This window comes from Cryptotermes secundus, unplaced genomic scaffold (assembly GCF_002891405.2).
Source record: "Cryptotermes secundus unplaced genomic scaffold, Csec_1.0 scaffold968, whole genome shotgun sequence".
In the NCBI taxonomy this organism is placed as follows: Eukaryota; Metazoa; Arthropoda; class Insecta; order Blattodea; family Kalotermitidae; genus Cryptotermes; species Cryptotermes secundus.
Genome location: NW_019719376.1, coordinates 748499 through 773089, shown reverse-complemented (window position 1 = coordinate 773089; position 24591 = coordinate 748499). Strand labels below are relative to the sequence as shown.

Sequence of the window (24591 nt, the reverse complement as noted above, 5' to 3'; positions counted from 1 at the left end):
TTTGCCCTGCATTTTGGTGATGAGACAGTAACATATACTTAGTTTTCTCTGTGTTTACTTCTACAAGAAATAGAATGAAAAAATGTATTGAATTTTTATGAGATTTCTGTAAGAATTTTTCTTATGTAACAGCAGGATTATTTAACCAGAAGAACCAATTTCTCACATATGCTAGATAGAGCAGGGTTTACTGTATCAAAATAGATCTTAGGAAAATAGGGTATTTGAGTGTGGACTGGATTCATGTGGCTCAGGACAGGGCCTAGTTGCAGGGTCTTGTGGATCTGATGCAGGACTATAAATGGAGGGAAATATTTTGACTAGCTGAGTGACTATTACCTCCTCTAATTGGACTCTGCTCAATGGAGTTAGTTTCTCATAACATGAAAGTATGATGTACTTCCTGCATTGTTGATATCTGTCTCATAAATTATTTCTAGATTTTCACATCTCTTGGACCAGCTCCTAGCCCAAACAATGATTGCATGTAACACAGGAAGGATTCTGAGACTGACAGATTAACATTTTCACCTTTATCATCAAGATTTTTATCTTCTGTATAGAGTCTATTGAAAGTCAAGCGTTATTTTGGAGAAAGATGTCACCTTTGAAACATCAGTTGACTTTCAATGGACTACACAGCATTATATCTCATAACCACTACTATGAGAACCTTAGATCCTTTATCACAATCCTTTCCAGTAATAGACCCATGGAGGTCTGTTACAGATATTATCATATAAAACCCTTAAGTCATTTTTATGTCTTTCCAAACTTATTTTTCTCCTGTTTCATATTTTAGATTTATTTTAATTCTTTCAAAATTCATCCTGTCAGTGTTCTTTGATTTTCTTTCGTGTTAGTATATAAACTCTGTCATTTTTTTCAAATTCATATTAATGTATCCTGCAAGTCCTCATGAAATGCATTTCTGCTGGTACAAATCTTCTCTTATCTAAATTATTTGAGAAAGTTCATTTGTAACCTAATGTGTCTTGTTTCTGTACAGGTGTGGCTTGTGATGCGAATATAAATGATTGTGCTAGTTCACCATGCGAGAATGATGGACAGTGTGAGGATGGCATAAATGATTTCCGATGTACCTGTGAACCAGGCTACACAGGAAAGAGGTGCCAACACACAGTGGATGATTGTGCCTCTGAGCCATGTCAGAATGGAGCATCATGTGTAGACAAATTGGATGGCTTTGTTTGCAAATGTAGACCAGGTTTTGTTGGTAAGTAATGAAGAGAATGAAATGTCATTCTTAATCTTTCATACTTTGAAGCCTAGTGCTACAATATCTGCAAGAATTCTTAGAATGTTTTATAAAAAATCAGTAACATAAGAGTTAACCTTTATAGTAGAGATGAATTGCTGAAAGCGTTGAGAATAAAATACTTTGCACAGATATGCATTCTTTAAACATGCATATGAATTACAAGTAATGGAAAACAATATATATGAGACAAACTCCGTCTTAAGTGCAACAATTTTATTGTAGTCCTTTCTTCTTCCCTTCCTCCACACTACATGTTTCGGCCCTAAATGGCCATCGTCAGGTGTGTATTCTTACATAGCTGCTACACTGCCCGTAGTTTAAAATTTAAAATCACCAGTCTTTCCAATTGTATGTATGTATAAAGTCTTTGTTAACCTACATGCGTCAATTTGATTTCTAAAATTTGCACTTTTTTAAAACTTCAATTCAAATTAAAATGTCTATAAATCTTCTTTTCTTTTTCCAAATGTTTAAAAAATAAAATTTTCTCGGGGTACACGCCCTATGTCTATAGTGCTGCAGCGGCTACTTCTTGTTTAATCGCTGTTCAGTTATTGTTCTGTGTAGGCTCTCTGTGTGTGTGTGTGTGTCGCTGCTTATCTTTAATACGTGTATTAATACACGTATTAAAACATGTAGTGTGGAGGAAGGGAAGAAGAAAGGACTACAATAAAATTGTTGCACTTAAGACAGAGTTTGTCTCATATATATTGTGTGAGTGTAACAGGATGCTCAAATATAATATTGTAAATGGAAAACAAGCCTGTAAACATAAGCTAAATTTGATCATCCAAAGCATTGCAGAACATGGCCTCATCAGATCAGTTGGTTCACTAGCAGAATTAAGATTGTCATGATTCAGTTGGCAGAGATATTTCTAAGTATGATTATTTGTTGTTTGTAGGTTTGCAGTGTGAAGCAGAGATTGACGAGTGTCTCAGTGATCCCTGTAGTCCAGAGGGAACCAGACAGTGCATTGATCTTGACAACAGGTTCTTATGTCACTGTCATGAAGGATACACTGGAAAGTACTGTGAGGTAAGGACATTGAATTACAGATTGATGGTATCACAAATTAATTTACATAGACTGTAGGAAAATTTTAAACTTATGTCTTCCTAAATTACAGAATTATCTTTTCTGTGATGAAATACATTTTTGTTTGAAATATACAATTTTAATTTATTTAGGTTGCACTTAGTCACATCATATGGACAATTTAAATTTTGTAGTCTCTGATATTTAGTTTCCAAATATCCCATCATATAAACATTAAATAAAGTGAATATTACTACTTCATGCATGATGAGTACATTACACCAATCTATGGGTTAGAAAAATTGAATTTAATAATTAAACATCTATGTATCAAGTCCGTCAATGCAACGATCATTAAAACCATTTAACACTAACACAACATGTTTTGTCCAAAGATGGCCATCCTCAGGTGTTTCAATGCATTCAAAGTGTTATACTGCTTTGATGTGCGCTAAAATTGTGCCTCCCATTTCACTTAAAATAACATAAATAATTACTTAAAATGCATTAAAATTGTTTCTTTTAAAATCTTTCATAAAATCCTATTCCACCTCATAAGGGGTGTCATGAAAGGACTAGTGAAGACAACACCACACGCTGCTAGAGGAACAACACACAAGCAAGGGGCACATTACAGATTGCAGACGTAGCAAAACAACAGAAGAAGAAGCTGCTGAGACAAACTGCCTGGAATATCGCACAGCTCTAAACAAGTGGATGACACCCCTTATGAAGTGGAACAGGATTTTATGGAAGATTTTAATAGAAAAAATTTTAATGAATTTTAAGTAATTATTTATGTTATTTTAAGTGAAATGTGATGCACAATTTTACTGTGCATCAAAGAAGTGTAACAGTTTAGATGCATTGAAACACCTGAGGATGGCTGTTTGTGGCCGAAACACGTTGTGTTAGTGTTAAATGGTGAATATTTTAATGATTGTTGCATCATTAACAGACTTGATACATAGACATTTAATTAAAGATGTGCAACAGGATGCTGAAATACAGAATTATGAATTTAATATGCATGATATTAAGGTTCCTGTCAGAAGTGTAATTGGTTCTGCAAAATTACTATTGCTTGAAACTTATCAATATACTTTTGCTGTAATGCCCATTTCTTCTGGAATAAAACTGTGAAAGTCAGATAATGTCAGGCTGTAACAGGAATGTTTGGTATAAATGAGTTGCAGCTGTTTATTTCTGTTAAATAAAAACTTACCTATTAATGTGGGGTTAGAGTTTAATGTTATACTGGTTCCCAGAGCTTACATGGCCTGCTTGTTGCATAGATTCACTGTGGTAACCAATAATTCACAGTCCACTTTCCACTGTAATTAACTTACATTATAGAAGAGTCTCAAAGTGATGACCCTGTGCTTCTAAGCACGCCCAGCATTGTGAAAACATTTTTCTAGTAGATGATCATTTTTAGCTTACTTTCCCTCTTTTGAAAGTAATAAAAGTAGAGTTATAAGGTCACCTTGCTTTGTGTGTGTGTGTCTACATGTGTATTCTCCCCTAACAATATTAGAACACCTGTATCAATCTTCATAAAGCTTGGTATATATATCGTGCCACATGAGGCCATCTCCATGTTATACTTCATAAATCTCTCATATCCATAATACCAACACTGCACGCATCTCAAATTGTTTAGGTAATTAATAAATGTTAATTATTTTAGTATTTAATATTTGATATTTAAAAATTTAAAATAATAAATAATACTTAAATGTAATCTTACTAGGGTTCATCCTGTTGTGTGTCATAAATAAGATATACAAAAGTATATAAGGTATCTACACGACAATATTCTGTACTTACAAACAAAGAAGACATCACTGTATCAACATTTGCTTTTATTATGCTTTTACAGGCGCAGGTCATCATCAGGCGTACAAAGCACCAGTATGAGCTGATGAATTGCAATTAATTATCATGTTGCATCTTTAAAAGCATAATAAGAGCAAATGTTGATACAGTAGTGTCTTCTTTGTTTTTAAATACAGAATATTGTTGTGTAGATGGCATACATTATATACTTTTATATATCTTAAATACTTAAAAGTAACTCTTTTCTGATATTCAGTCTGTGGTGAAAGGAAACTTGATGATGAGTTCTTCCCAGAACTTCCTATTTAATTATGAGTACATTTGTAGGTCAATAATTTTGAGTTAAAATTCTTTAAAAATAAATCAGATAATTATTATTTTTATTTTAAACTGATAATGTGGTCAATAAAGGACAATGGGAAATAAATTGTTTTAAAATATTGATTTACTTTTTTAGTTTTCTTACAAAATATATGCATACAGTATATATATTTTAGGATAAGAAATTAGAAAACTAGTAACCTTGGATCATTTTATATGATAATGGTCTGCTGTTGGGAGAAAACCCAGAACTATATATCAGGAATATTTCATGATAACATTTGAGTGACTATAGATTCTATGTTGTGACATATATTGCCATAGGTGAACATAGATGACTGTGCTTCTGAGCCTTGTCTGAATGGAGCAACTTGTAAAGATGACGTGGGAGAATTCCAATGTGAGTGTCCACCTGGCTGGACTGGTTCTCGCTGTGAATCTGACATTGGCACATGCCAGAACAAACCCTGCCAGAATGACGCAACCTGCATTAACTTATTCCAGGATTTCTTCTGTGTGTAAGTATCACATAGGAGACAGTTACTGTATTTAATTTAACTTAAGAGAAAGCCTCATTTAATTTTCTAACAAAACTTGAAGGGTATCAACTTACTTTTATTTTTTGGAATACATCAAATTACTGAAACGGTACAAAGAGGACAGCACTGAAACTCATGTCCACAGTTTTCAGTACCTTCAGGAGACTGAAGGAAGTCTAAGTCTCATGTAAAGAACAAGGTATAACTTTAACTCAATTAGTGATAAGTCCACTCTCTAGGGAGGTGTCAGTGGTAGACCATTACTTCCTACGACTGTTCTGCGACAGGTAATTTTTTAACATGCACAACATTTACACACACACGTGCATACGCACATGCCTTTCAAGTTATCATCTTTGGTGATGTTTTCAGAAAATTTCCATGAGTGATTCTAGTACAATTTCAGCAAATAAAGGAACAATTCTATGTCTGATATTCTTATAATTTACTGTCTCTCCCCCCCCTTTTTAAAATATATGTTTTGGTTGTCAGATATGTTAAATAAACCTGCCACTGATAGCATTAAAACATCTGCTTTGTTTCCAGTTGTCCATCTGGCACAGACGGAAAACACTGTGAGACTGCACCTGAACGTTGTATTGGCAAACCATGTATGCATGGAGGACGTTGCCAAGACTTTGGTTCAGGCCTAAATTGTTCTTGTCCTGATGATTATACTGGTATTGGTTGTCAGTATGAATATGATGCATGTGCAGCAGGGGCTTGCCGCAACGGGGCTACCTGCATTGATAATGGCCCTGGTTACACCTGCGTCTGTCCACATGGTTACACTGGTGAGACTGGAGATCCATTTTGTTAAGAGCACACGTGGACCATATATGTTCAGATAGTTTTCCTACTATTTATAGAATCTATGCTAGTACCCTACATTCATGAGAGAACAAATTCTGAACCTTACAACCTCTGACTTCTTCTCATCTTTTCATCATTTGCCACCTCTGCCTCCCCACCACCAAGATGAAAGTTGACTTTCAGTGAAAGAGATTTAATAACTTTTGGATATTCAGCAATTTTGGCAGCTGAAAACAAAGGCAAAGCATTATTCTTCATTATATTTGAGTTTTTGGATCTTTGTTTCTAGAAAAGAAGCACTAACTCCATGGAGACAAGTCCTTGTTGAGAAGCTGCCAGTTATGCAGCTACTCAAAAATTTCCCAACATCTTATGGAGTGTGAAGGTTCAGTACCATGTTCACAAGAGCCCTTCACTGATTTTTAGCCTGAGCCAGGTCAATCCAATTCATACCACCCCTTCCCACCTTTCTAAGAATAATTTTAATATTATACACTCATGTACATTTTGGTCTTCCTAGTGGTCTCTTTCCCTCTGGCTTTCCCACCAATATTCTATATGCATTCCTCTTTTCCCTTATTCTCCTTTATGCCCTGCACATCCCATCCTCCTTGACTTGATCATTGTAATTATACGTTGAGAGGAGTACAAGTTATTAAGCTCCTCATTATGCTGTTTTCTACAACCTCCTGTCACCTTTCCCCCTTCATTTCAAATATCCTTCTCAGCAGCCCGTTCTCAAACACCCCTAATCTATGTTCTTTGTGTGATGTCAGAGAAGACCTTTCACACTCATACAGAACAACAGGCAAAATTAGAGTTTTATGTACAGGGCGGGGCTCAGAAACTTCCTTTTTGTGAAGACGCATTGTGAAGGGAGGGGAGGTCGCAGAAGAGTGGGGGTAGGCTCAGCGAACGCAGCAGTCATGGAAGTTTCTGTCTAATACCCCTCGGTAGGAATCATGAGGTGGACGAGTGAGCAGCGTGCATTTGCTGTCGAAGCCTATTTTTCGAACAACCATTCCTACGTGGCGGTGCAGCGTGCATTCCGTACTCACTTCGGAATTAAGCCCAGAGGTCTGGTTCCCAACTGGAAATCGATTGTTTTGTGGGTAGAGAACTTTAGGACAACTGGGAGTGTGGTGAAGAAATCATCAGGATGACAACAGACCATTACGATGCCAGAAAATGTGGAGACAGTTTGACAGTCCATTTTGAGATCTCCAAGATGCTCCACTCGCAAACATGCAGTCGCCCTAGACATATCCAGTCATTCAATGCACCAAATTCTTCATGAACATCTAAATTTCCATCCCTATAAGATAGTTGTTGTGCAAGAATTGTCACCATGTGATTTCCAGAACCGAATAATGGCGCGCTAAACATTATTGGAAACTTTACCCCCTGATGCACTTGTTTTCTTTAGTGATGAGGCACATTTTCACCTAGCCGGATATGTCAACAAGCAGAATATGCGCTATTGGAGTGGTAACAATCCCAGAGAGCTCCATGAGGGGCCACTTCACAGTGATAAGGTGACAGTATGGTGTGCGTTGTCGAGAGTTGGAGTTATTGGCAATTATTTTTTTGAAGAAGACAATTATGCAGTTACTGTCAATTCACAGCAATATGTGGACATGATTAAAAACTTTTTCGAACCAGCTCTTGAAGAAATGCATCTAGGAAATGTCTGGTTCCAACAGGATGGTGCCATGGCCCACACAGCCCGAGCTTTGACGACAGTTTTGAGGGCAAAGTTCTCCGGATGGCTCATCTCGCTTCAAAGTGAAATCCCGTGGTCAGCGCACTCACCCAATCTAACGTCCTGTGATTTTTTTATGGGGATACCTCAAGGCAGAGGTTTTTAAACATCGCCCCACAAACCTGCTTCAGCTGAAGAATGTTATTTGGCAGGAAGTAGCCCAAATTCTGATGCACATGTTGGAATGTGCAGAGGGGAACTTCAGAAAACGGTTGCATCAATGAATAGAGAACGGTGGCCACCACCTTCAAGATATTTTGTTTAAAACTACATGATTTCGGTGGCCACCACCTTCAAGATATTTTGTTTAAAACTACGTGATTTAAAACTTTGAAGTATGTTCTTTCATTAACTAAACATAAATTTTGCATATCAGCAATAATTTTTCTTCTATTCGCCTTCAAAAAAAGGAAGTTTCTGCGCCCCATCCTGTATATGAATTTTTATGTTTTTGAGGCAGTAAACGTGAAGACAAAAGGTTCTGGACTGAATAGTAGAAAGCATTACCCAAATTCAGTCTCCTCTTCATCTTTTTCTGAATCAAATTTTGATTTGTTACTATTATTCCCAAATATATGAATTATGCCACATTTTCAAAACATCTGTTAGCTATCTTTATGTCACAATTTTGCCCTGCATTCTGATGATGATAGAGCAATTTATTCTTAGTTTCTTCCATGTTTACTTCTAGACCAACCTCCTCACTAACATCAACTAAAATTTGTGTGTTTTTCTTTATGGTATCTATATTATCACCCAGTAGATTCACAACAGCATAGACCAGTAGCTGGTGTGTCTCATTTAATTTCAGCCCCACCTGGTTTTCCTGGATTTTCCTAATGGCATATTCTAGAGCAAAGTTGAAAAGGAATGTCAATAAAGCTTCCCCCTTTTTTTATATCATTTTGATAGGAAATTTATGAGACATGTTTACCTAAATCAACTTTAATACAGGTTTTATTTAAACACATTTTAATTAGTCTAACTATTTTCATGGGCACCCAAAATCAGTGAGATTATTGTACAATACTTGGCTCCTAACTGAATCATAGGCTTTTTTGAAACCTACAAATAGCTGATGTGCTGTCTCATTTTACTCCCATTTTTTCTTCAGTATCTGACAGATACAAAAAAAAAAGTGATCAGTAGTCGATCTGTTATGTCAAAGCTCACATTGATGATTCCCAACAATTTCATCTACATACAGACTTAACCATGAGAGAAGAATATTGGATATAATGCTGTATGAAGTTGATAGCGGTGATATGCCATAATTACTGTCGTCAGTTTTATCACCCGTCCTGTGAATTGGTACAATAATAAGACTCCTTCATCTGATCACAAAATTCTTACTTATTCCAAATATAATTAATAAGCTTATGGATCTCAGACCATAATATTTCTCCTTCTGTTTGTATCAATTCTGCCAGAATTTAATCACTACCCTGTGATTTATACTTCTTCAACATTGTCATAACAATTTCAACTTCAAAAGGACTGGAATCATCTGCTAATGGCTCAGCTGTATGTGTCTATGTGCCTAACATCACTAAACCTATGGAGATTCAATAACTGAGAGAATTAGTTCCTCCACCTATTCAAAATGTTGTGAGAATCTGGAAGCAGATCACCATTCTTATCCTTCAATTAGTTACTTTTAGTTTGGTAACCCGTCTTAAAGTCATTTATTCCTCTATACAGGTCTCTAATGTTCTTGTTCTTACTGTTCATTGCAAACTCATCAATTTTGTCTTTGAGACATTCCCTATTTTTATTCCTGAAATGCCTTTTGACTTCACATCTTATATCAGTCAGATTATCTCAGTTTATTGCACTTTGATCATGTAACCACTGCAATTTAGTTTCCTTTCATCTAACAATTTTGAGCTCCTTTCTTCGAATTATATTTTGCACTTCTTCAGTTCATAACAAACTAGACTCTCTTTGGCTGAAATTTTGTTATCCTCTCTGATAGTTTCCCAAGTTCTATTAATATCCACCTCAGTGTCTTAAGTTTTCTGAAGCTGTGAACTTATTTGAGGTTTCAACACCATACTGCTCTTTGTCCTCTACCTGTTTTATTCCTTGAGATTGAACCCCTCCATATGAAACCTGTATATTGTTTGTTTACTTACTGCCAGTCTTCCTCTAGCTTTTGCTGTCACCAGATAGTGGACAGTGTCACAGTTTTCTCCCCTGAATTATCAGACATCAGGTACACTTGAGTGATATCTTCTATCAAAATATGGTAAATTTGGATGTGACTTCTTCCATCAGGAGATGCTGAAGTAAATTTTTGACTATTACAATGTGGGAACATTGTAGGTTAGACACATAGATTTTTGGATATAAAAGGAGCCTTATGTGTGCAAAAGTAAATTGATTATATAAGTACTGAATCTAATATTCCTTACAGGTAAGAATTGTGATGAGGACGTTATAGATTGCAAAGAAAATTCTTGTCCTCCGTCAGCAACATGCATTGATCTCATTGGCAAGTTCTACTGTCAATGTCCTTTCAACCTCACTGGTGAGGACTGCAGGAAAAGTAAGTACATTCACCATCAAATTAGAAAACCCCAGTCATTGTTTGATACAATTTCAAAATGTAACATGATCTTTATATTTTTAACATCTTTTAAAAATAAACAAAACCAAAAACGATAAGTACAACCTTAGCGGAGTTTACCAACTATACTGTGCTGACTGTCCATTGAAATATATAGGACAGACTGGACAAACCTTTAAAATTAGATTCAGAGAACACATAAGAGATATAAAATATAATGGACTAAACTCCAAATTTGCTCAACATATATTAGATGCCACATATAAATACAGCACGATGGGCAAAACAATGGAAATTTTATATATCGGCAAAAAAGGCCAAACACTAGATACTTATGCAAGTTTTCATATTTATGAAGTCAGCAAACAAAATATACAACTAAATGATAATTTTAGTGAAATTTTTAATCCTATATATGATGTGATAATTGATGCATTCCAAACATAAACAACATTATATCTCCCTTCCCACCACATCCTCACACACCCTCCCCCTCCCCTTCCTCCCTTGGACTGACTTCAAGAACATCATATACCACTAAATCAGTTGCAATCTGTATTCCCACCTGAGCGGACAAAAATACACTGTAAAATGAGGCACCAGCCAAACAGTAAGGAAACAGTACAACCATATTATCAATACCAAATAAATAGTTAATTACAATAAATTTAACTGCCATTATTGTCACATTTCCAGATTAATACCAAATGATACTGCACCAATACCACAGACCTCCAAACAGTTAACTATATGTGTACAAGTTATGAATATACCGCTATATGCCCGCTGGACTATAATAACAAGATTGCAACACTGACTTATTAATATGAAACATTATATGAATAGTTTTTAACCATATTTTATTGTATAACTTTCGTTTTATAATAATTTTATAGTTTTATTATGTTTTTGTACCTTGTATTATTATAGTGTAACTTAGTTGTCAAGTATCCAGCTCTACTGTCACACTGAAATGCAGTTCAACCGTGCGTGAGTGCTGTAACCATGTATTTGCCTGATGATGGCTTCAAAGAATTTAAAAATAGTATCAAATTAGTTCTGAATGAAACAATTATGTGGTTTAATAGTAACTTTCTAACATTAAATTGTGATAAATCACACCTTATACAATTCCTTCTAAAAAAGCACAGGGAAATAGAATTGCAAATAATATCTAATAATTCAATTATTACAAATATCAACTGTACTAAATTCTTGGGAATAAATGTTGACAGTACCTTATCTTGGAAGAACCATATTACAGATTTGTCATTAAGGTTAAATAAGGCTTGTTATGCAATAAGGGCAATAAAGCCGTTTATGTCATTAGAATCAATGAGGATGATCTATTATTCCTATATACATTCTTTATTGTCATATGGTATTATCTTTTGGGGTAATGCCCCTCATAATGAGTGTATCTTCAAAATTCAAAAAAGAATAATAAGAGTTATATCTGGTTCGGGTAGACTGAATTCATGCCGCGGATGGTTTAAAAAATGACAAATATTGCCTCTTCCGTCTCAGTACATTTTCTCCTTACTTCTTTTTGTCATTAAGAACAGAAATTATTTTATAGCTAATACTGATATTCATGATATCAACACACGTTATAATCACAATTTATATTTACCTCCTACAAATCTATCAATAGTTCAAAACGGAGTGCTTTTCTTGGGTAGCAAAATTTATAACCACTTACCCTCAAACATTAAATTGCTATCCAAAGATATTGTCATGTGTTGGGTGTATAACACGACAAATAACTTCACGCCTTACTGGATATAGCAAATTTTATTTCACATTCGCTCATACGATTACACAGTTTACAATCTCACAGCTACTGCTATCTGCAGTATTACAATCACTTGGCCTGCGAAGGCTTGACTACAACTGACTGGTTTACTCGTAACTCACTCAACTCATAGACTGCTGACTTGAGAACTGTGTTGCTCCGGCTCACACACCAACTATGTCACTCCTGATCACACACTAACTTCCAACTGTCTTCGGTGGCTGTGTAGTTCCTTTATATAGTTGCAGTGTTTGCCTGTTACGTAATGGGTACCGCTGTTATTACCGTTGTCTCTAGCAACCACTGTTTACCTGCTTTGCTTAGCAACCGCTGTTGGGAGTTGTTTACGGCTACGTAGCAACTGCGGCGTCCCGTGTTACGTCACCGCTGGTGGGGGGGAGGGTGTTGACCTTGGTGCAACACGTCACAATATTAAAAGAGTTCAAATTTTTATTAAAAAGCTGTCTCACTGAACATGCTTTTTATAGTATTGATGAATATTATAAATCAACTTCTCAATGAACACTTTGTCTTGATTGTCTCTACTATGGGTAATATAATTACACAGCTTATGTATCTACTACAACTGTATCAGTGTTTGTATTACTCTATAGGACTGCACTAATTTATAGTGGTTCTTAGTGTTTTCATTTGTCCTTGTATGAGTTAGGAATGTATAGTTTATTATTTTATGTTCAAACATGGCTATGAATGTATATTTTATTATTTTATGTTTAAACATGACAGATCATATATCCAATAGGTTGGTTTGACCTTATATGGATTGACAGAATGCAATAATTAAAGTAAACTAAAGTAAAAGCTGAAACATGTAGCTAAGGTGATGCTGACCTAGACCATTTCATTGTTGTGTTGCGATGGATCCCAATAAAGAATTGTATATGATCTTTACTATCTTCATTTCAGCAATCCAAGTGGATTATGATCTATACTTCAGTGATCCAACAAGAAGCAGTGCCTCATTGGTTGTGCCATTCTTCCTTGGTGCCAAATCTAGTCTTACTATAGCTATGTGGGTCCAGTTCACTCAGAAGGATGAAGGAGGCATCTTCTTTAGTCTATACAGTGTCTCGTATGTATAAAATAAAATGTAGTTTGAGCGTTTTCTTTTTCCGCTTTCAGTTCTTTCTTTCTTTTCTTTGAAATTAAATTGAATAACAGCAGTGAATAAAGAAAAACTTCATTCTTATGCTCTCAGATTTTTGCAGTTCCCTCTTTTGGCCTCAGTCAGAATTCCAAAACAACAATGCTGTTAAACTTTGGGTGATTTCACAGTTCCTCAACTTTATCTTTTTCCCAAATTTGCACTTTATTTTTTGAGTCCTACCAATGGAAATTTACTTGATTTTACATTTACAATTTTCCATTTCTTAGGATTAAAAGAAATACTAGTGCTGTTCTGCATATAGTAAAAGTTTGCCTTAGTGAAATAGGCAAATCTTTGCATATGAAAGTTTTTGAACCATTTGTACATATTGGAATATGTATTGGTGCTACTATTTGGGCTTTTGATATCCACACTAAATATGGTTGTGAAAAATTGCAAGGAAAGCAGCAGAAATATTTTAAACATCTGCTGTAGAAGGAACTGGAATCAACACTTGCCACGTAGTTTAAACATGCATATTTTAAATGGCTTGCCAAAATTATGGCATAAAGCAACCAATGCTTTTCTATATGTTACACAATTTTCATTACCCTGATTTTACATTTATTTTATATGATCCCCTCTAAAGGGTAAAATTGAGGTTTCACTGTAATAAGGACCAGCACATGAAATAACTGGGCCAGTTCTTGTGTGTAGTTGTAAAATACAGTCTTTCCTCTGAGGGAAGTAGATAAATAGCAAGTGTTTAGAGACAAAATACTCAGGAAAATATTTTATTTTAAAGAGAAATGTACTGGCTTTTGGGCTGTAAATCCAAGCTATCCATAGAAAACAAACTTCTACTATACGAGTGTATAATAAAACCCACATGGACATATGGTATATAGCTATGGGGCTGTACAAAAACCACCAAACATGAAAATAATTCAAAGACTTCAATCCAAATTCTTGCGCTCAGTAACTAAAGCATCTTGGTACGTCTCCAACTTTACTATCCACAATGATCGGCAAATTCCATTTGTCATAGAAGAAATACATAGATTGTCAACACTCTACCATCAAAGCATACTCAGACACAATAACAGACTAGCTGTAGAAATTAGCAACCCACCAAATATAAGAAGAAGACTGGGTAGACAATGGCTGTCTGACCTACCCCAACCTGCAGATGACGAAGATTAAACCCATCACTATTCCTCTACAGGGTCAGAGTGTCATCAGTGGATGTCTTCTCTACTCAAGACACCCATTTGGAACAAATTTACTTATTACTCCATATTATCTAGAGTAGATTGTAAATTTATTTATTTATTTTCATTGTAAAATTCTGTCGATCCAATCTAGGCTACAAATGTGCCTGACGGATATAGAACCAGTCACAGACAAGTAAATAAAATACACATGCTATGAAAATAAGCATAGGTCAGGTCAATAAATAAACAAAAATGTTTATCTTCCTACTTTCACATTAAACATAACATCATCTTAAATTTAACATTGTAAAAAATCATCATACGAAAAGGTAGATGATAACATTATGCCAAAATAAAGCACCTGTAATACATAAAACCTTAAAAATTCACATTAAAATTAGTAATTACTATTAAAAAATCCTTCAGAGAATAAAAAGAATTCAATAGAAGGTAGTTTTTTAGAGTATTTTTAAATTGATTCTTATTATCAGACAATTTTTTTATGCAAGGAGGTAAGTGATTAAATGCCTTTATACCTAAATACACTGCTAATTAAATAAAATAAATATCCTGGTACTGGCAGAAGATTTTATTATGTTTCCTGTATTGAAGCAATAGCAGGCAATAATCTGGATTTTCCTCTGTATCCTGGAAATGATCCCATTGTTGTCACAATCTCTGTGTCTTTGATTGATTCATTTATTTAACATCCATAACTGTAACAGAGTAATGGACAGAAAAGTTAGCTTGGACTTCCGCCAATACATATAGCAGCAGAATTAATTATTTGCTTGTGACTGTCTTTGCAAACAGAATACCTTTTTTCTTTACCAATTTTTTTCTCCAATATGCAATTTGGAGAAATGGGGTGAAATGAACAGACAGACAAACTGAAAAAGTTTGGTGCACATTTGTGTGTGTGTGTGTGTGCACGCGTGTGTGGGTGCGTGCATGCATGCAAGTGTGTGTTTTTCCCCCACCATTAATGTCTTCATATTTGTTACTGTTGCTCCTAATCGCATTACCAGTAAGTGTTAATTAAGTCAATATGAAGCGTATTATTGTTACAAAATGAGTTATAAATACATATAATAACAATAATAATACTCAGGTGATAATATGTGTTACAGATCTGCTCATGTAGCAAGCGAGCGTCGTGTTATGGTACAGGCACAAAGCAATGGTGTTCAAGTCTCCTTGTTCCCAGACTTACAGGATGTATTCCTCAGTTTCCGAGAATATGCTACAATTAATGATGGTCAGTGGCATCATATTGCTGTTGTGTGGGATGGACAGATGGGTGGTGAACTTAGGCTAATAACAGAAGGCCTCATTGCCAGCAAAGTGGAGAGTTATGGTAGTGGAAGGAAGCTTCCCCAGAAGTGAGTACAATACACTGAGAAGTGTTTGCAGGCATGTCTCCAATCAACACACAACTTGTTCCTGTAGAAATTGGCTGCTGAGTAGAGATTTATTTTAGCAGTTGTAAAAAGTAATTTCCCACAATCACGACCATAAAGTTATGACTGTTACATTTTAAACATTATACTGTGTACTAAATGAAGTACAGGAAATGTAATATAATTGATGTGGCATTTTAAATAAGTTGATGGACATGAGAAATATGTGGAAAATTCATTTATATTTAAGGCGAACCAAAATTCTTAGATAAGCCAAAATTCTACTATTGATGAAATTTTAGCTTGAAAATAATGGGAAATGCATTTCCAGTGTATGAAATGAAAATATAGAATATGAAACTAAACATACTCAAATTTTCCTTGTTTTACATGTTATACATGTAAAAAAAATTTTAAAATCACAAGTATAGCACAAAATGATGAGCACATGAAATTTGCCAAAAATTAACATCTTATCATGACTCACTTAAATTCATAAAACTCTACTAAAAATTGAATGATGGCATCATGAATTCTTAAAAATTCATAAGAGGCCATCGTTAGAAACTGTATAAATTATATTTTCTCCATATGGTTGAAACCAAAATCACCATACCATAGAGCTTATTGAACACCCAAGATTTTTCTTCTGCAAGGCTGCCTACTGAAGGTATGGCTTACCATCAGAGATGTTTTAGATAACTCTGATGCTCAGTCAGTCAGTCAGTAAAAGTAGTCATAAGCTTAAGGGGGGCCATTACTTCTGCCAGAAATATTTGTGCCTCCAGTTGCACATATTCACCCTGAGAATTCATGCCAAAGAAAATCTTAATATTTCTGGAGATGGTTGACCTTTTTTGTCATAAAAATGGTAACCCAATGTTCAGTGGTCGGTTGTGATAGTATTTAAAAACTTGTGGGCAAATATGGTCTAAGAATAGTGCCTGAGTGTGATGCCATAAAATGTTTAATAATAGAATCTGACAGTAAATGAAAGGTTGTGTGCAAATATGGCTTGTTATTTAATACTTATAAGTAACAATATTATATACTTTCACTGCAAGAATTATCATCAAACATTATTATACACACATTATTTTTGATTAATTCTTATTAGTGGTTACATGAATTTGATCTTTGTTGAAGAATTTGAACTTCATATGATGATGTTTTAAGCAAGGAGATTTTCTGGCAGTTGTGACACGGTACAGCCTTTTTGTTATGTGCAAACACTGCAGTTTCTCCTGATCAGTTGCAGTCATTATGAGACTGAAGTAACTTTGAATGGGGTAGTTTGTATTCCATATATTAGAGGAGATGCTTAAATCTTCCCTGTTAATTCAGATAGTTCATCTCTGGACATGAGGGATATTTCAAGACAATATTTTCTCTGAGTCTACTTCTTGTGTATTGATGTTCCAGTAGAAATTATCTTCTAAATATCCCAATAAATAGTGGAAATTAATGTTTAATATACAGATGTTCTGTGGTTTTAGCATCTAATATTTTGTGTGCTCACATATCCATTCAAAAGAAATGAAGCTTTATAAAAAAAATTCAGTGAATTCCATAGTCATGAATTGACTATAGATGCCAGTTACAGAAATTAAGTCTGAGTTCTGAATCATGTGACCACAGGCAGTGCACAACTGAGGTTTTGTAAGGTTGTAGTCTCAGCAGTGTTGTAACGGTTCTTGTGGCACTTTTGATTCTTCTATTTTTTATGCAAGATGATTAAGAGATTTACTAAGCGAATGTTCAAGTTGAACTCCAGTACTGTCCAACTTTCCATCTTTTCATTCTTGAAGTTGACTTTCTTCCCTGTCTGTTATCACATCAGTTGTTCTTCCTTTATTGACAAGATTCTGAACAGTGTTTCTGTTGGAAATTTCAATTCTAGAAAACCTTCTTATGAATTCCCTCACACTCTTCCTAGTAGAGTTATAAGATTCTTGTAAAAACATTGATACTGTAATGTAAATTTACAGTTTCCAACACACAGTCAAGCTTGCACAACAATTAGTCACAAGTGGACATGAAACTAGAGTATACACCTTCTCTTACTAGTGCTGAATCATCAGGTTAACCTCCTTTACTATTACAGCAGACAGAAGTAGGAAAGTGGCAGGATTACACATAGCAAAAAGGCCTCATATTATCTCATTCTAATTCTTTATGGTTATTTTAATTTTACAGTGGTTGGGTAACACTTGGAAAACCAAACAGTGACAATCCTAAAGCATACACACAATCGGGGTTCCAGGGACATTTGACAAAAGTACAGATATGGGCAAGGGCACTGGATGTTACAAATGAGATTCAAAAACAGGTACTGTACCTTACAGAATTAAATTACTGTAATTGATTGGTAATGGGAAGGTAACACTAAGGGACAACATTGAAAGGTAAGTTCACATATTTCTTATAATTCTTGTACTTTAATAGATAATATCTATATTAATAGCCACTTACATGGATTCACTGTGCATCCTCTTATTAATGGTCTGTTGGACTATGATGCTCAGGTCATTGTTTTGAATAATATTACTGTTCTAGGCCATGAACTGATATTTTATTACAAAAGAGTTATTAATAATTATACTATAGGTCAGTTTTTATTTTTGTTAAGTTATGAAAATTTGGAAGATTTGAAACTTTCATAGCTAGTAAATGTGCTAAAGTCTTCTCAGGAAATTAGTCATCGCAATGTTGAGTAAGAAACCAGGGTTTCAGAGATCTCCTCTGTCTCCATCATCAGGGTTGATACTGGTAACGGAAATGAATGAGATCTCTGAAACGTTGGTTTTTAATCAGCATTGTAATTTTTTATTTATGGACAAGTAAACATGTGGCTTTCATGGTAAAGTCTTTGTTATTTTCATTTCCAAAGTTATGGGGCATAAGTATTGACTAAATTTTTTGTTCTCATTCTATTCAAAATTCTAGAAGTATTTCACTCATTTAAAATGTGGTTCATCTGGCCCCCCCCCCCAAGAAAAAACATCGTAATGGGCCCATGGTCAAAAAAAAAAAAATTTGGAACCCATGGTTTAGAGCATGAAGTTGATCAATCACTGCATCTACATTTGAGGCTCAAAATATGTGATGTTTTATCGATACACTTCCTGTACGACTTCTTGGAGTAGTGAAAATAGGAATTGAACCAGCTCCCAAAATGTGTTGTGCATTGGACATATTTCAGACAATGGATAATATCCAACATAATAGTTATATGTTCATATAGTTGATGAATCATTGCTACAAATCTTAGAGAGCTTTTCATGAAATGGATATAAATAAAATATGAGTATAAATATAGCTACATTGTATCATTTGAATTATATTTATTATAGGTTAGAGATTGCCGCACAGAACCTGTGCTTTACCGTGGTCTCACCCTGACTTGGGCTGGATATGATGACACAGTAGGTGGAGTGGAAAGAGTGGTGCCTTCTTACTGTGGCCAAAGAGTGTGTCTTGCAGGGTACGGTGGGGCTCATTGTGAACAGCTGCAAGTTGACAAGGTGAGGAATGAACACAATATTTGTATCATAGTCACAAATGGAAAAATGGAATTCAGCATTCTCTTGGAACATTTATTATGTATTGAATGTGTGTGGTCTGTTCAAAGAGTTTTGAACTTTTGAAATAGTGCTCCAATTCGACATCTTAGCAATGTTGAGGAAGTTGTGCTGCCTAGTGAATTGCTCCTAATTATCATCCTCTTTGCCATGTCATCCTGCTGTCATCACCCTAGAGCTATTTGTTCACATGCATGTAGAGTGTGTTTTGTGATATTCAAGATGGCTGATATTCATGAGTAATGTATTAACATTAAATTTTGCTTCAGACTAAGGAAAACGTTTGTGGAACTCATGAAATGATGACAAACGTTTATGGTGATCAGCGCAAGAGCCCGTACACACTGTTATGAATGATTTAAGTGATTTAAGGATGGTCGTTAGTCGACACAATGCGCTGCTTTTGGGACAGCATTCAATGCCATGTGACAATGCCCATGCTGCACAAGTTCATGAAATTGTGAGTTCTAATCATCCTTTGACAATGTGGGAAATAGCAGAGGAGTGCAACATATTGTGACATGTTGATCCCTACCGCCCCAGCTCCACGTAGCGGTAACTGAGCGCTCGCGTAATAGGTGAGTAATCACCCCGCAATGCGCAACGCGCGGTGACGTCACGAGCGGAGCCGAAGAGAGCCGAGCGGAGCCGAAGATAGCCGAGCCCCGTAACCTGGCAACTACGCAATGCTAATCAACAGCGGTGACATCACACTAGCAACAGCGTCCTAGGCTATACGCCACGTCACACTAGCAACAGCGCAAGGCTATATAAGTGGACTTCACAGCAGCTACCAGTTCAGTTGAAACATAACAGCCTGTGAGGGTGCGATACTTAAGAAGTCAGTGAGCGGAAGACTTTTCGTGTGCTTTCCAGACATAGTGAGTGCGGTAGTACAGTTATACTCGGAGTGTGTAATTCAGGGAGACTTGTATAGCTCCCGCGTTATTAGTACGTGAAGACAAGTGAAGATTGTGTTAAGAGATTTTGTTGTAGGGTTTGTAAAGTGTGGAAACCCGTAATAGTGTGATAATTAATTGTAGCCGTTATTTGTAGATTGTTAAATAAACCAATTAGCCATCTCTACGGCGTCTTCAGTAACGTAAACACGTTACAATATCAATAGGATCATGTCATGACATTCACTCATGGAACTGAGCCCTTCTTGAGAAGCTGTGAATTGTGCAGCTACTCAAGAACTTCCCAGCATTTTATGGAACCCAGAGGTTCATTACCATGTTCATGAGATCCCTCCATCAGTCCCTATCAAGAGCCATATCAATCCAATCCATACTATTAGAAATGCATTGTGTAGTTTCATAGTTTGTCCCATGATTTCTGACACAAGATCCGAGAGACAGTTGCATTGCCATCTGTTACGAGCTTCTGGATCACGCTAGCAAGGATGAAAACTTTCTGAAAAGAATTATAACCAGTGATGAGACATTGGTTTATGGATATGATATGGAAATGAAAATGTAGTCTTCACAATGTGCTGGAAAATATTCACTGAGACTGAAAGAAGCACACCAGGTCATGTCAAGTGTGAAAGCCATGTTGACAGTTTTTCTTGACATCGAGGGTGTGGTGCATCATGAATTCCTACGTCGTGGGCAAACAGCGAATTGATGGTATTATCCTGACGTGGTGAAATGCCTAAGAGAAAATATGAGGAGAAAAAGACCTCAGTTGTGGAGAAACAATTCCTAGTTACTCCATCTTGACAATGCGCCAGCTCATGCAATGCTACTGATTCATGACCTTCTGGCCTACACAAACACAACTGTGCTTCTCCAGCTACCCTACTCACCTGACCTGGCTCTGGCAGACTTTTTTCTTATTTCCCAAACTGAAACCCACTTCAAAAGAACGGTGATTTCAGACAATGCAAGAGATAACAGAAAATTCACAGACGGAGCTACGCATGATCCTGAAAAAGGCATACAAAGACTGTTTCCAAAAGTGGCAATGGTGTTTGGAGTGGTGAATCAATGCAAGGGTGGAGTCCTTTAAAGGTGAGAAGGCTCACTCATCTGCAGGCATGTCTGAAAAATGTATAAAAAAAGGAATTCCAAAACTTTTTGAAGAGATCACATAGTTATGTACTTTAGCATGGAACTGAGAACTCGGATAGACCAGAAAAATTGGTCTGTAGAGCATCTCTGCATTGTTAGGAAATTTAAGTCTAGTTAGTCTTTTAAAAGTATTTGTTTGTATAGCTGTGAGAGAACCTATACCTCATCTTCCAAATATACATTTTTCTGAGTAGTCCCATTACAAATCAGTATTGCTGAATTTAACTGTTTTTATGCATTTGAGTGACTATAGATTGGTTTGGATTGGCAGTCGGATTAATTGGATTCTCATATAGCCCATGCCTATGCTTCATAAATCACTATCACATTAAGATTAGTGTTCTCAATCATTGTTTTTGCTGCTCTGCTTGATAATGTCTTCTAACAGTGGACGTTCCCCTGCTTCTGAGCTCATATCCTTTGCAGGCTGATGGCCATCTCACACCAACCTCCTACCCTTCTAATTGCTGTCTCAAAAACTGTCTTGTAAGTCAAAGTCAAAATCACATTGCAACTGACGGTCAGTCAGTCAGTAAGTCTTGGTGTTGAGTCCCATCTGGGACTCATGATCAGATATTTATTACTGTTTGACAGTAATGGTCTTTTTTTTTTTTGTGTGTGGGGTGCCCTCTCTGACAAGAGGACAGATCTGTCTTTTGTATATGCTGCTGGTCTTTGCCAGCGCAGTCTTTCTCGGGACCGAGTACGTTGGTACTTGTGACCATGTTTTCTTGTCTCAGATTTGAGACGTCCCTTTTTGTCGCCTCCTATGACTCGCAGAGTCTGACTCCTGTCTAGTAATGACAGCTTGCCGTAATTATATAGCCTCGGCATGGACAGCACAGCAAACACCGCTTCCAGCAGTTACCCCATTGTATCGATTTACATGGCCATTACCTAGCAATAGCTGTTTCTGTGGCTCCACAATTCTTGCTTTGAGCAAATATGCCATATTATATTCCATAAATGTATGAACGTTAAATTTTAAAACTATGGGCATGTCTTGGCCACAATGACTAAAAAATATTTAATTTAGGCAAAGTGCAATGAATATGTTTCAAGCTGGGATAGTTCAATCAGTTTAGTGATGAGGATACAAAGTTAGATTTCTGGTAGGAGCAGAGACTTCTCTTCTGTACAATGTCCAAATCACTCTGGAACCCATCCAGCCCATACCAAATGGATACTAGGGGCTCTTTCATAGAGGTAAGGCGTTCAAGGTGTGATGCTGACTGCTCACCTCTGTCGAGTACCGTGGTTAAGGATGCTTAGTGCCGTACCTTCAGTCTCCCATGCATTTTCATGGTGTGATGCTAATTGAACATAGGCACAAATTTACCTCTTTTTAACTTCTTACACACTCTTTCATTTACTGTTATATGTAGAAGGGTAGTTCTGATCTGCTTATACTATACTTTTAATATTAACAAAGCTTGGAAAATTATCTGCAATATTTCTTTTTACATTCAATATTTAGTATTGAGCATTTGGCTGAATAATCTGCCTCAGTAAGATGAAATAATTAACCAGATTTCTAATACAGAATCAAGTTAAAACTAAGGGTACTGCAACAGTATCTAGGTAAAATCCATTGATCAGATTTCCAAGAATATGATAAAGGTTTTCAAACATTTTCTTCTGTATTATTCTACATTAGAGTGATAATTTCTAAATGTTGTAAGAGTATGAAATATCTGTCACTAACCTTTCATTATCCTTAAACTTTTAATATAAGTGCAGATATGTAAATACAAAAAAAGAAGAGGCATAACTGTTAGCGTAAATCGAATAAGCACCTGAAGATGGCACTTTTGTGCCGAAACATGTAGTGCGAGTGAGAGGAGGAGATAGATGAGTGTATGCACTGGAAGACTGTTGAAATAAATCATGGACATAACTGTCCCTGTGTTTCATTAATTAAGCACTATGCCATGAAGTCATACAGGGGAATGGAGGTATAGCAGCACCAGTCTTGACTTTGGCACTAGATGTAGGCGAGTGTTNCCTCCCCCCCCCCGCCACTTTACCCCTGCAGAAACAGACTATGGTACCTACTGGACAGGAGGCTGGGTGAGCCTCAGACACAGTAGAGAAGAGATACATCATCCCCCGGCTGGGAATTGAACCTCAACCTTGCAGTCTGCAGTCCATCTCTATACTGACTCCTAAATACAATAAAACCGTCATTTAATATATTATGCCATGATAACTGACAAAGACAGCATAAACAAATTAATCTTTCTTAATCATTCACAATAAAAAATATTGTTTTTATTCCAAATGTCCTAGGTTTCTCTCTAATTGAACCTCTATACAGATGCTAAGCTGTCTCTTACAGGTGGCACCAGTTGTTGAGTACTGCCCTGGTGATCTCTGGGTTATTGCTAAAAATGGTTCAGCAATAGTTAGGTGGGATGAACCCATTTTCAATGACAATGTGGGAGTTGTCCGTATAGAAAGAAAAGACAACCATTATCCTGGTCAAACACTTATGTGGGGAACATACACAGTGGCTTACGTGGCCTATGACAGAGCCGGAAATTCAGCGACATGTTCATTCAAAGTCTACATGCTTGGTAAGTTGGCAGTAATATTAAATAGTAATTTTAATTCACTTTCTATGCTCCATAGGAAGAGTGTGTTTGTGGTATATTATATCTGCAATATGAAGGGCCTGTAATATAATTTATCTATTTATTTATTTTTATTTATTTAATGATAATCTAAGTAGCTCAGAGGGTATAGTGGCAAATAGCAGGATGATTACTGAATTGCAAAGAATGTTCAAGGAACTGGTCAGGTCCAAATTTGAGCTATTGTTCTGGTATTTGTCTGGATGGTGTATAGTCAATAAAGAAAATTGCTACAAACCACAGCATTTAAAGAGAGTTTGAATGGACTGATTTCTGCTGTGTGAATGAGATAAATTTAAGTGATATGTCAAAGGGCTGATATTCATTATAATTTTCAATGTGGGTCAGTTGTCCATTTTGAAATATTTCATTGAGAAACCTGATATTTAATTTAAAGTTTCAAATGTTAAAGTAATCTGGTCATCCTATGTAAAAGGGCTGAACTGTTTATAATTTATTAATGAAATGGAACTGATGAAAAAAAACTGCAGGTATATTTGAACATTTTTTCATATTCAGTTGCATTTCTAAAAAGACTGAGATATATTTGTGTCTGTTAGAAATTTATTATATCACTTAACTCTATTATAATTTTGAAAAATGAAAACATTTCTGTACTTTT

General features: G+C 35.9%; 1 protein-coding gene across 2 annotated transcripts in view; it reads left to right on the top strand.

Moving 5' to 3' along the window:
- The window catches only part of LOC111865704, a 265440-nt gene that overhangs the window by 208981 nt on the left and 31868 nt on the right, over positions 1-24591 (top strand). For both annotated transcript variants that reach the window (XM_023853933.2, XM_023853941.2), the window contains exons 40-49: positions 1010-1237; positions 2187-2320; positions 4805-4998; positions 5566-5813; positions 10011-10142; positions 12886-13051; positions 15411-15662; positions 17877-18009; positions 19034-19204; positions 23675-23912. In XM_023853933.2, coding sequence (XP_023709701.1) covers positions 1010-1237; positions 2187-2320; positions 4805-4998; positions 5566-5813; positions 10011-10142; positions 12886-13051; positions 15411-15662; positions 17877-18009; positions 19034-19204; positions 23675-23912 — 1896 coding nt within the window. The remainder of the gene's footprint in view (positions 1-1009; positions 1238-2186; positions 2321-4804; positions 4999-5565; positions 5814-10010; positions 10143-12885; positions 13052-15410; positions 15663-17876; positions 18010-19033; positions 19205-23674; positions 23913-24591) is intronic.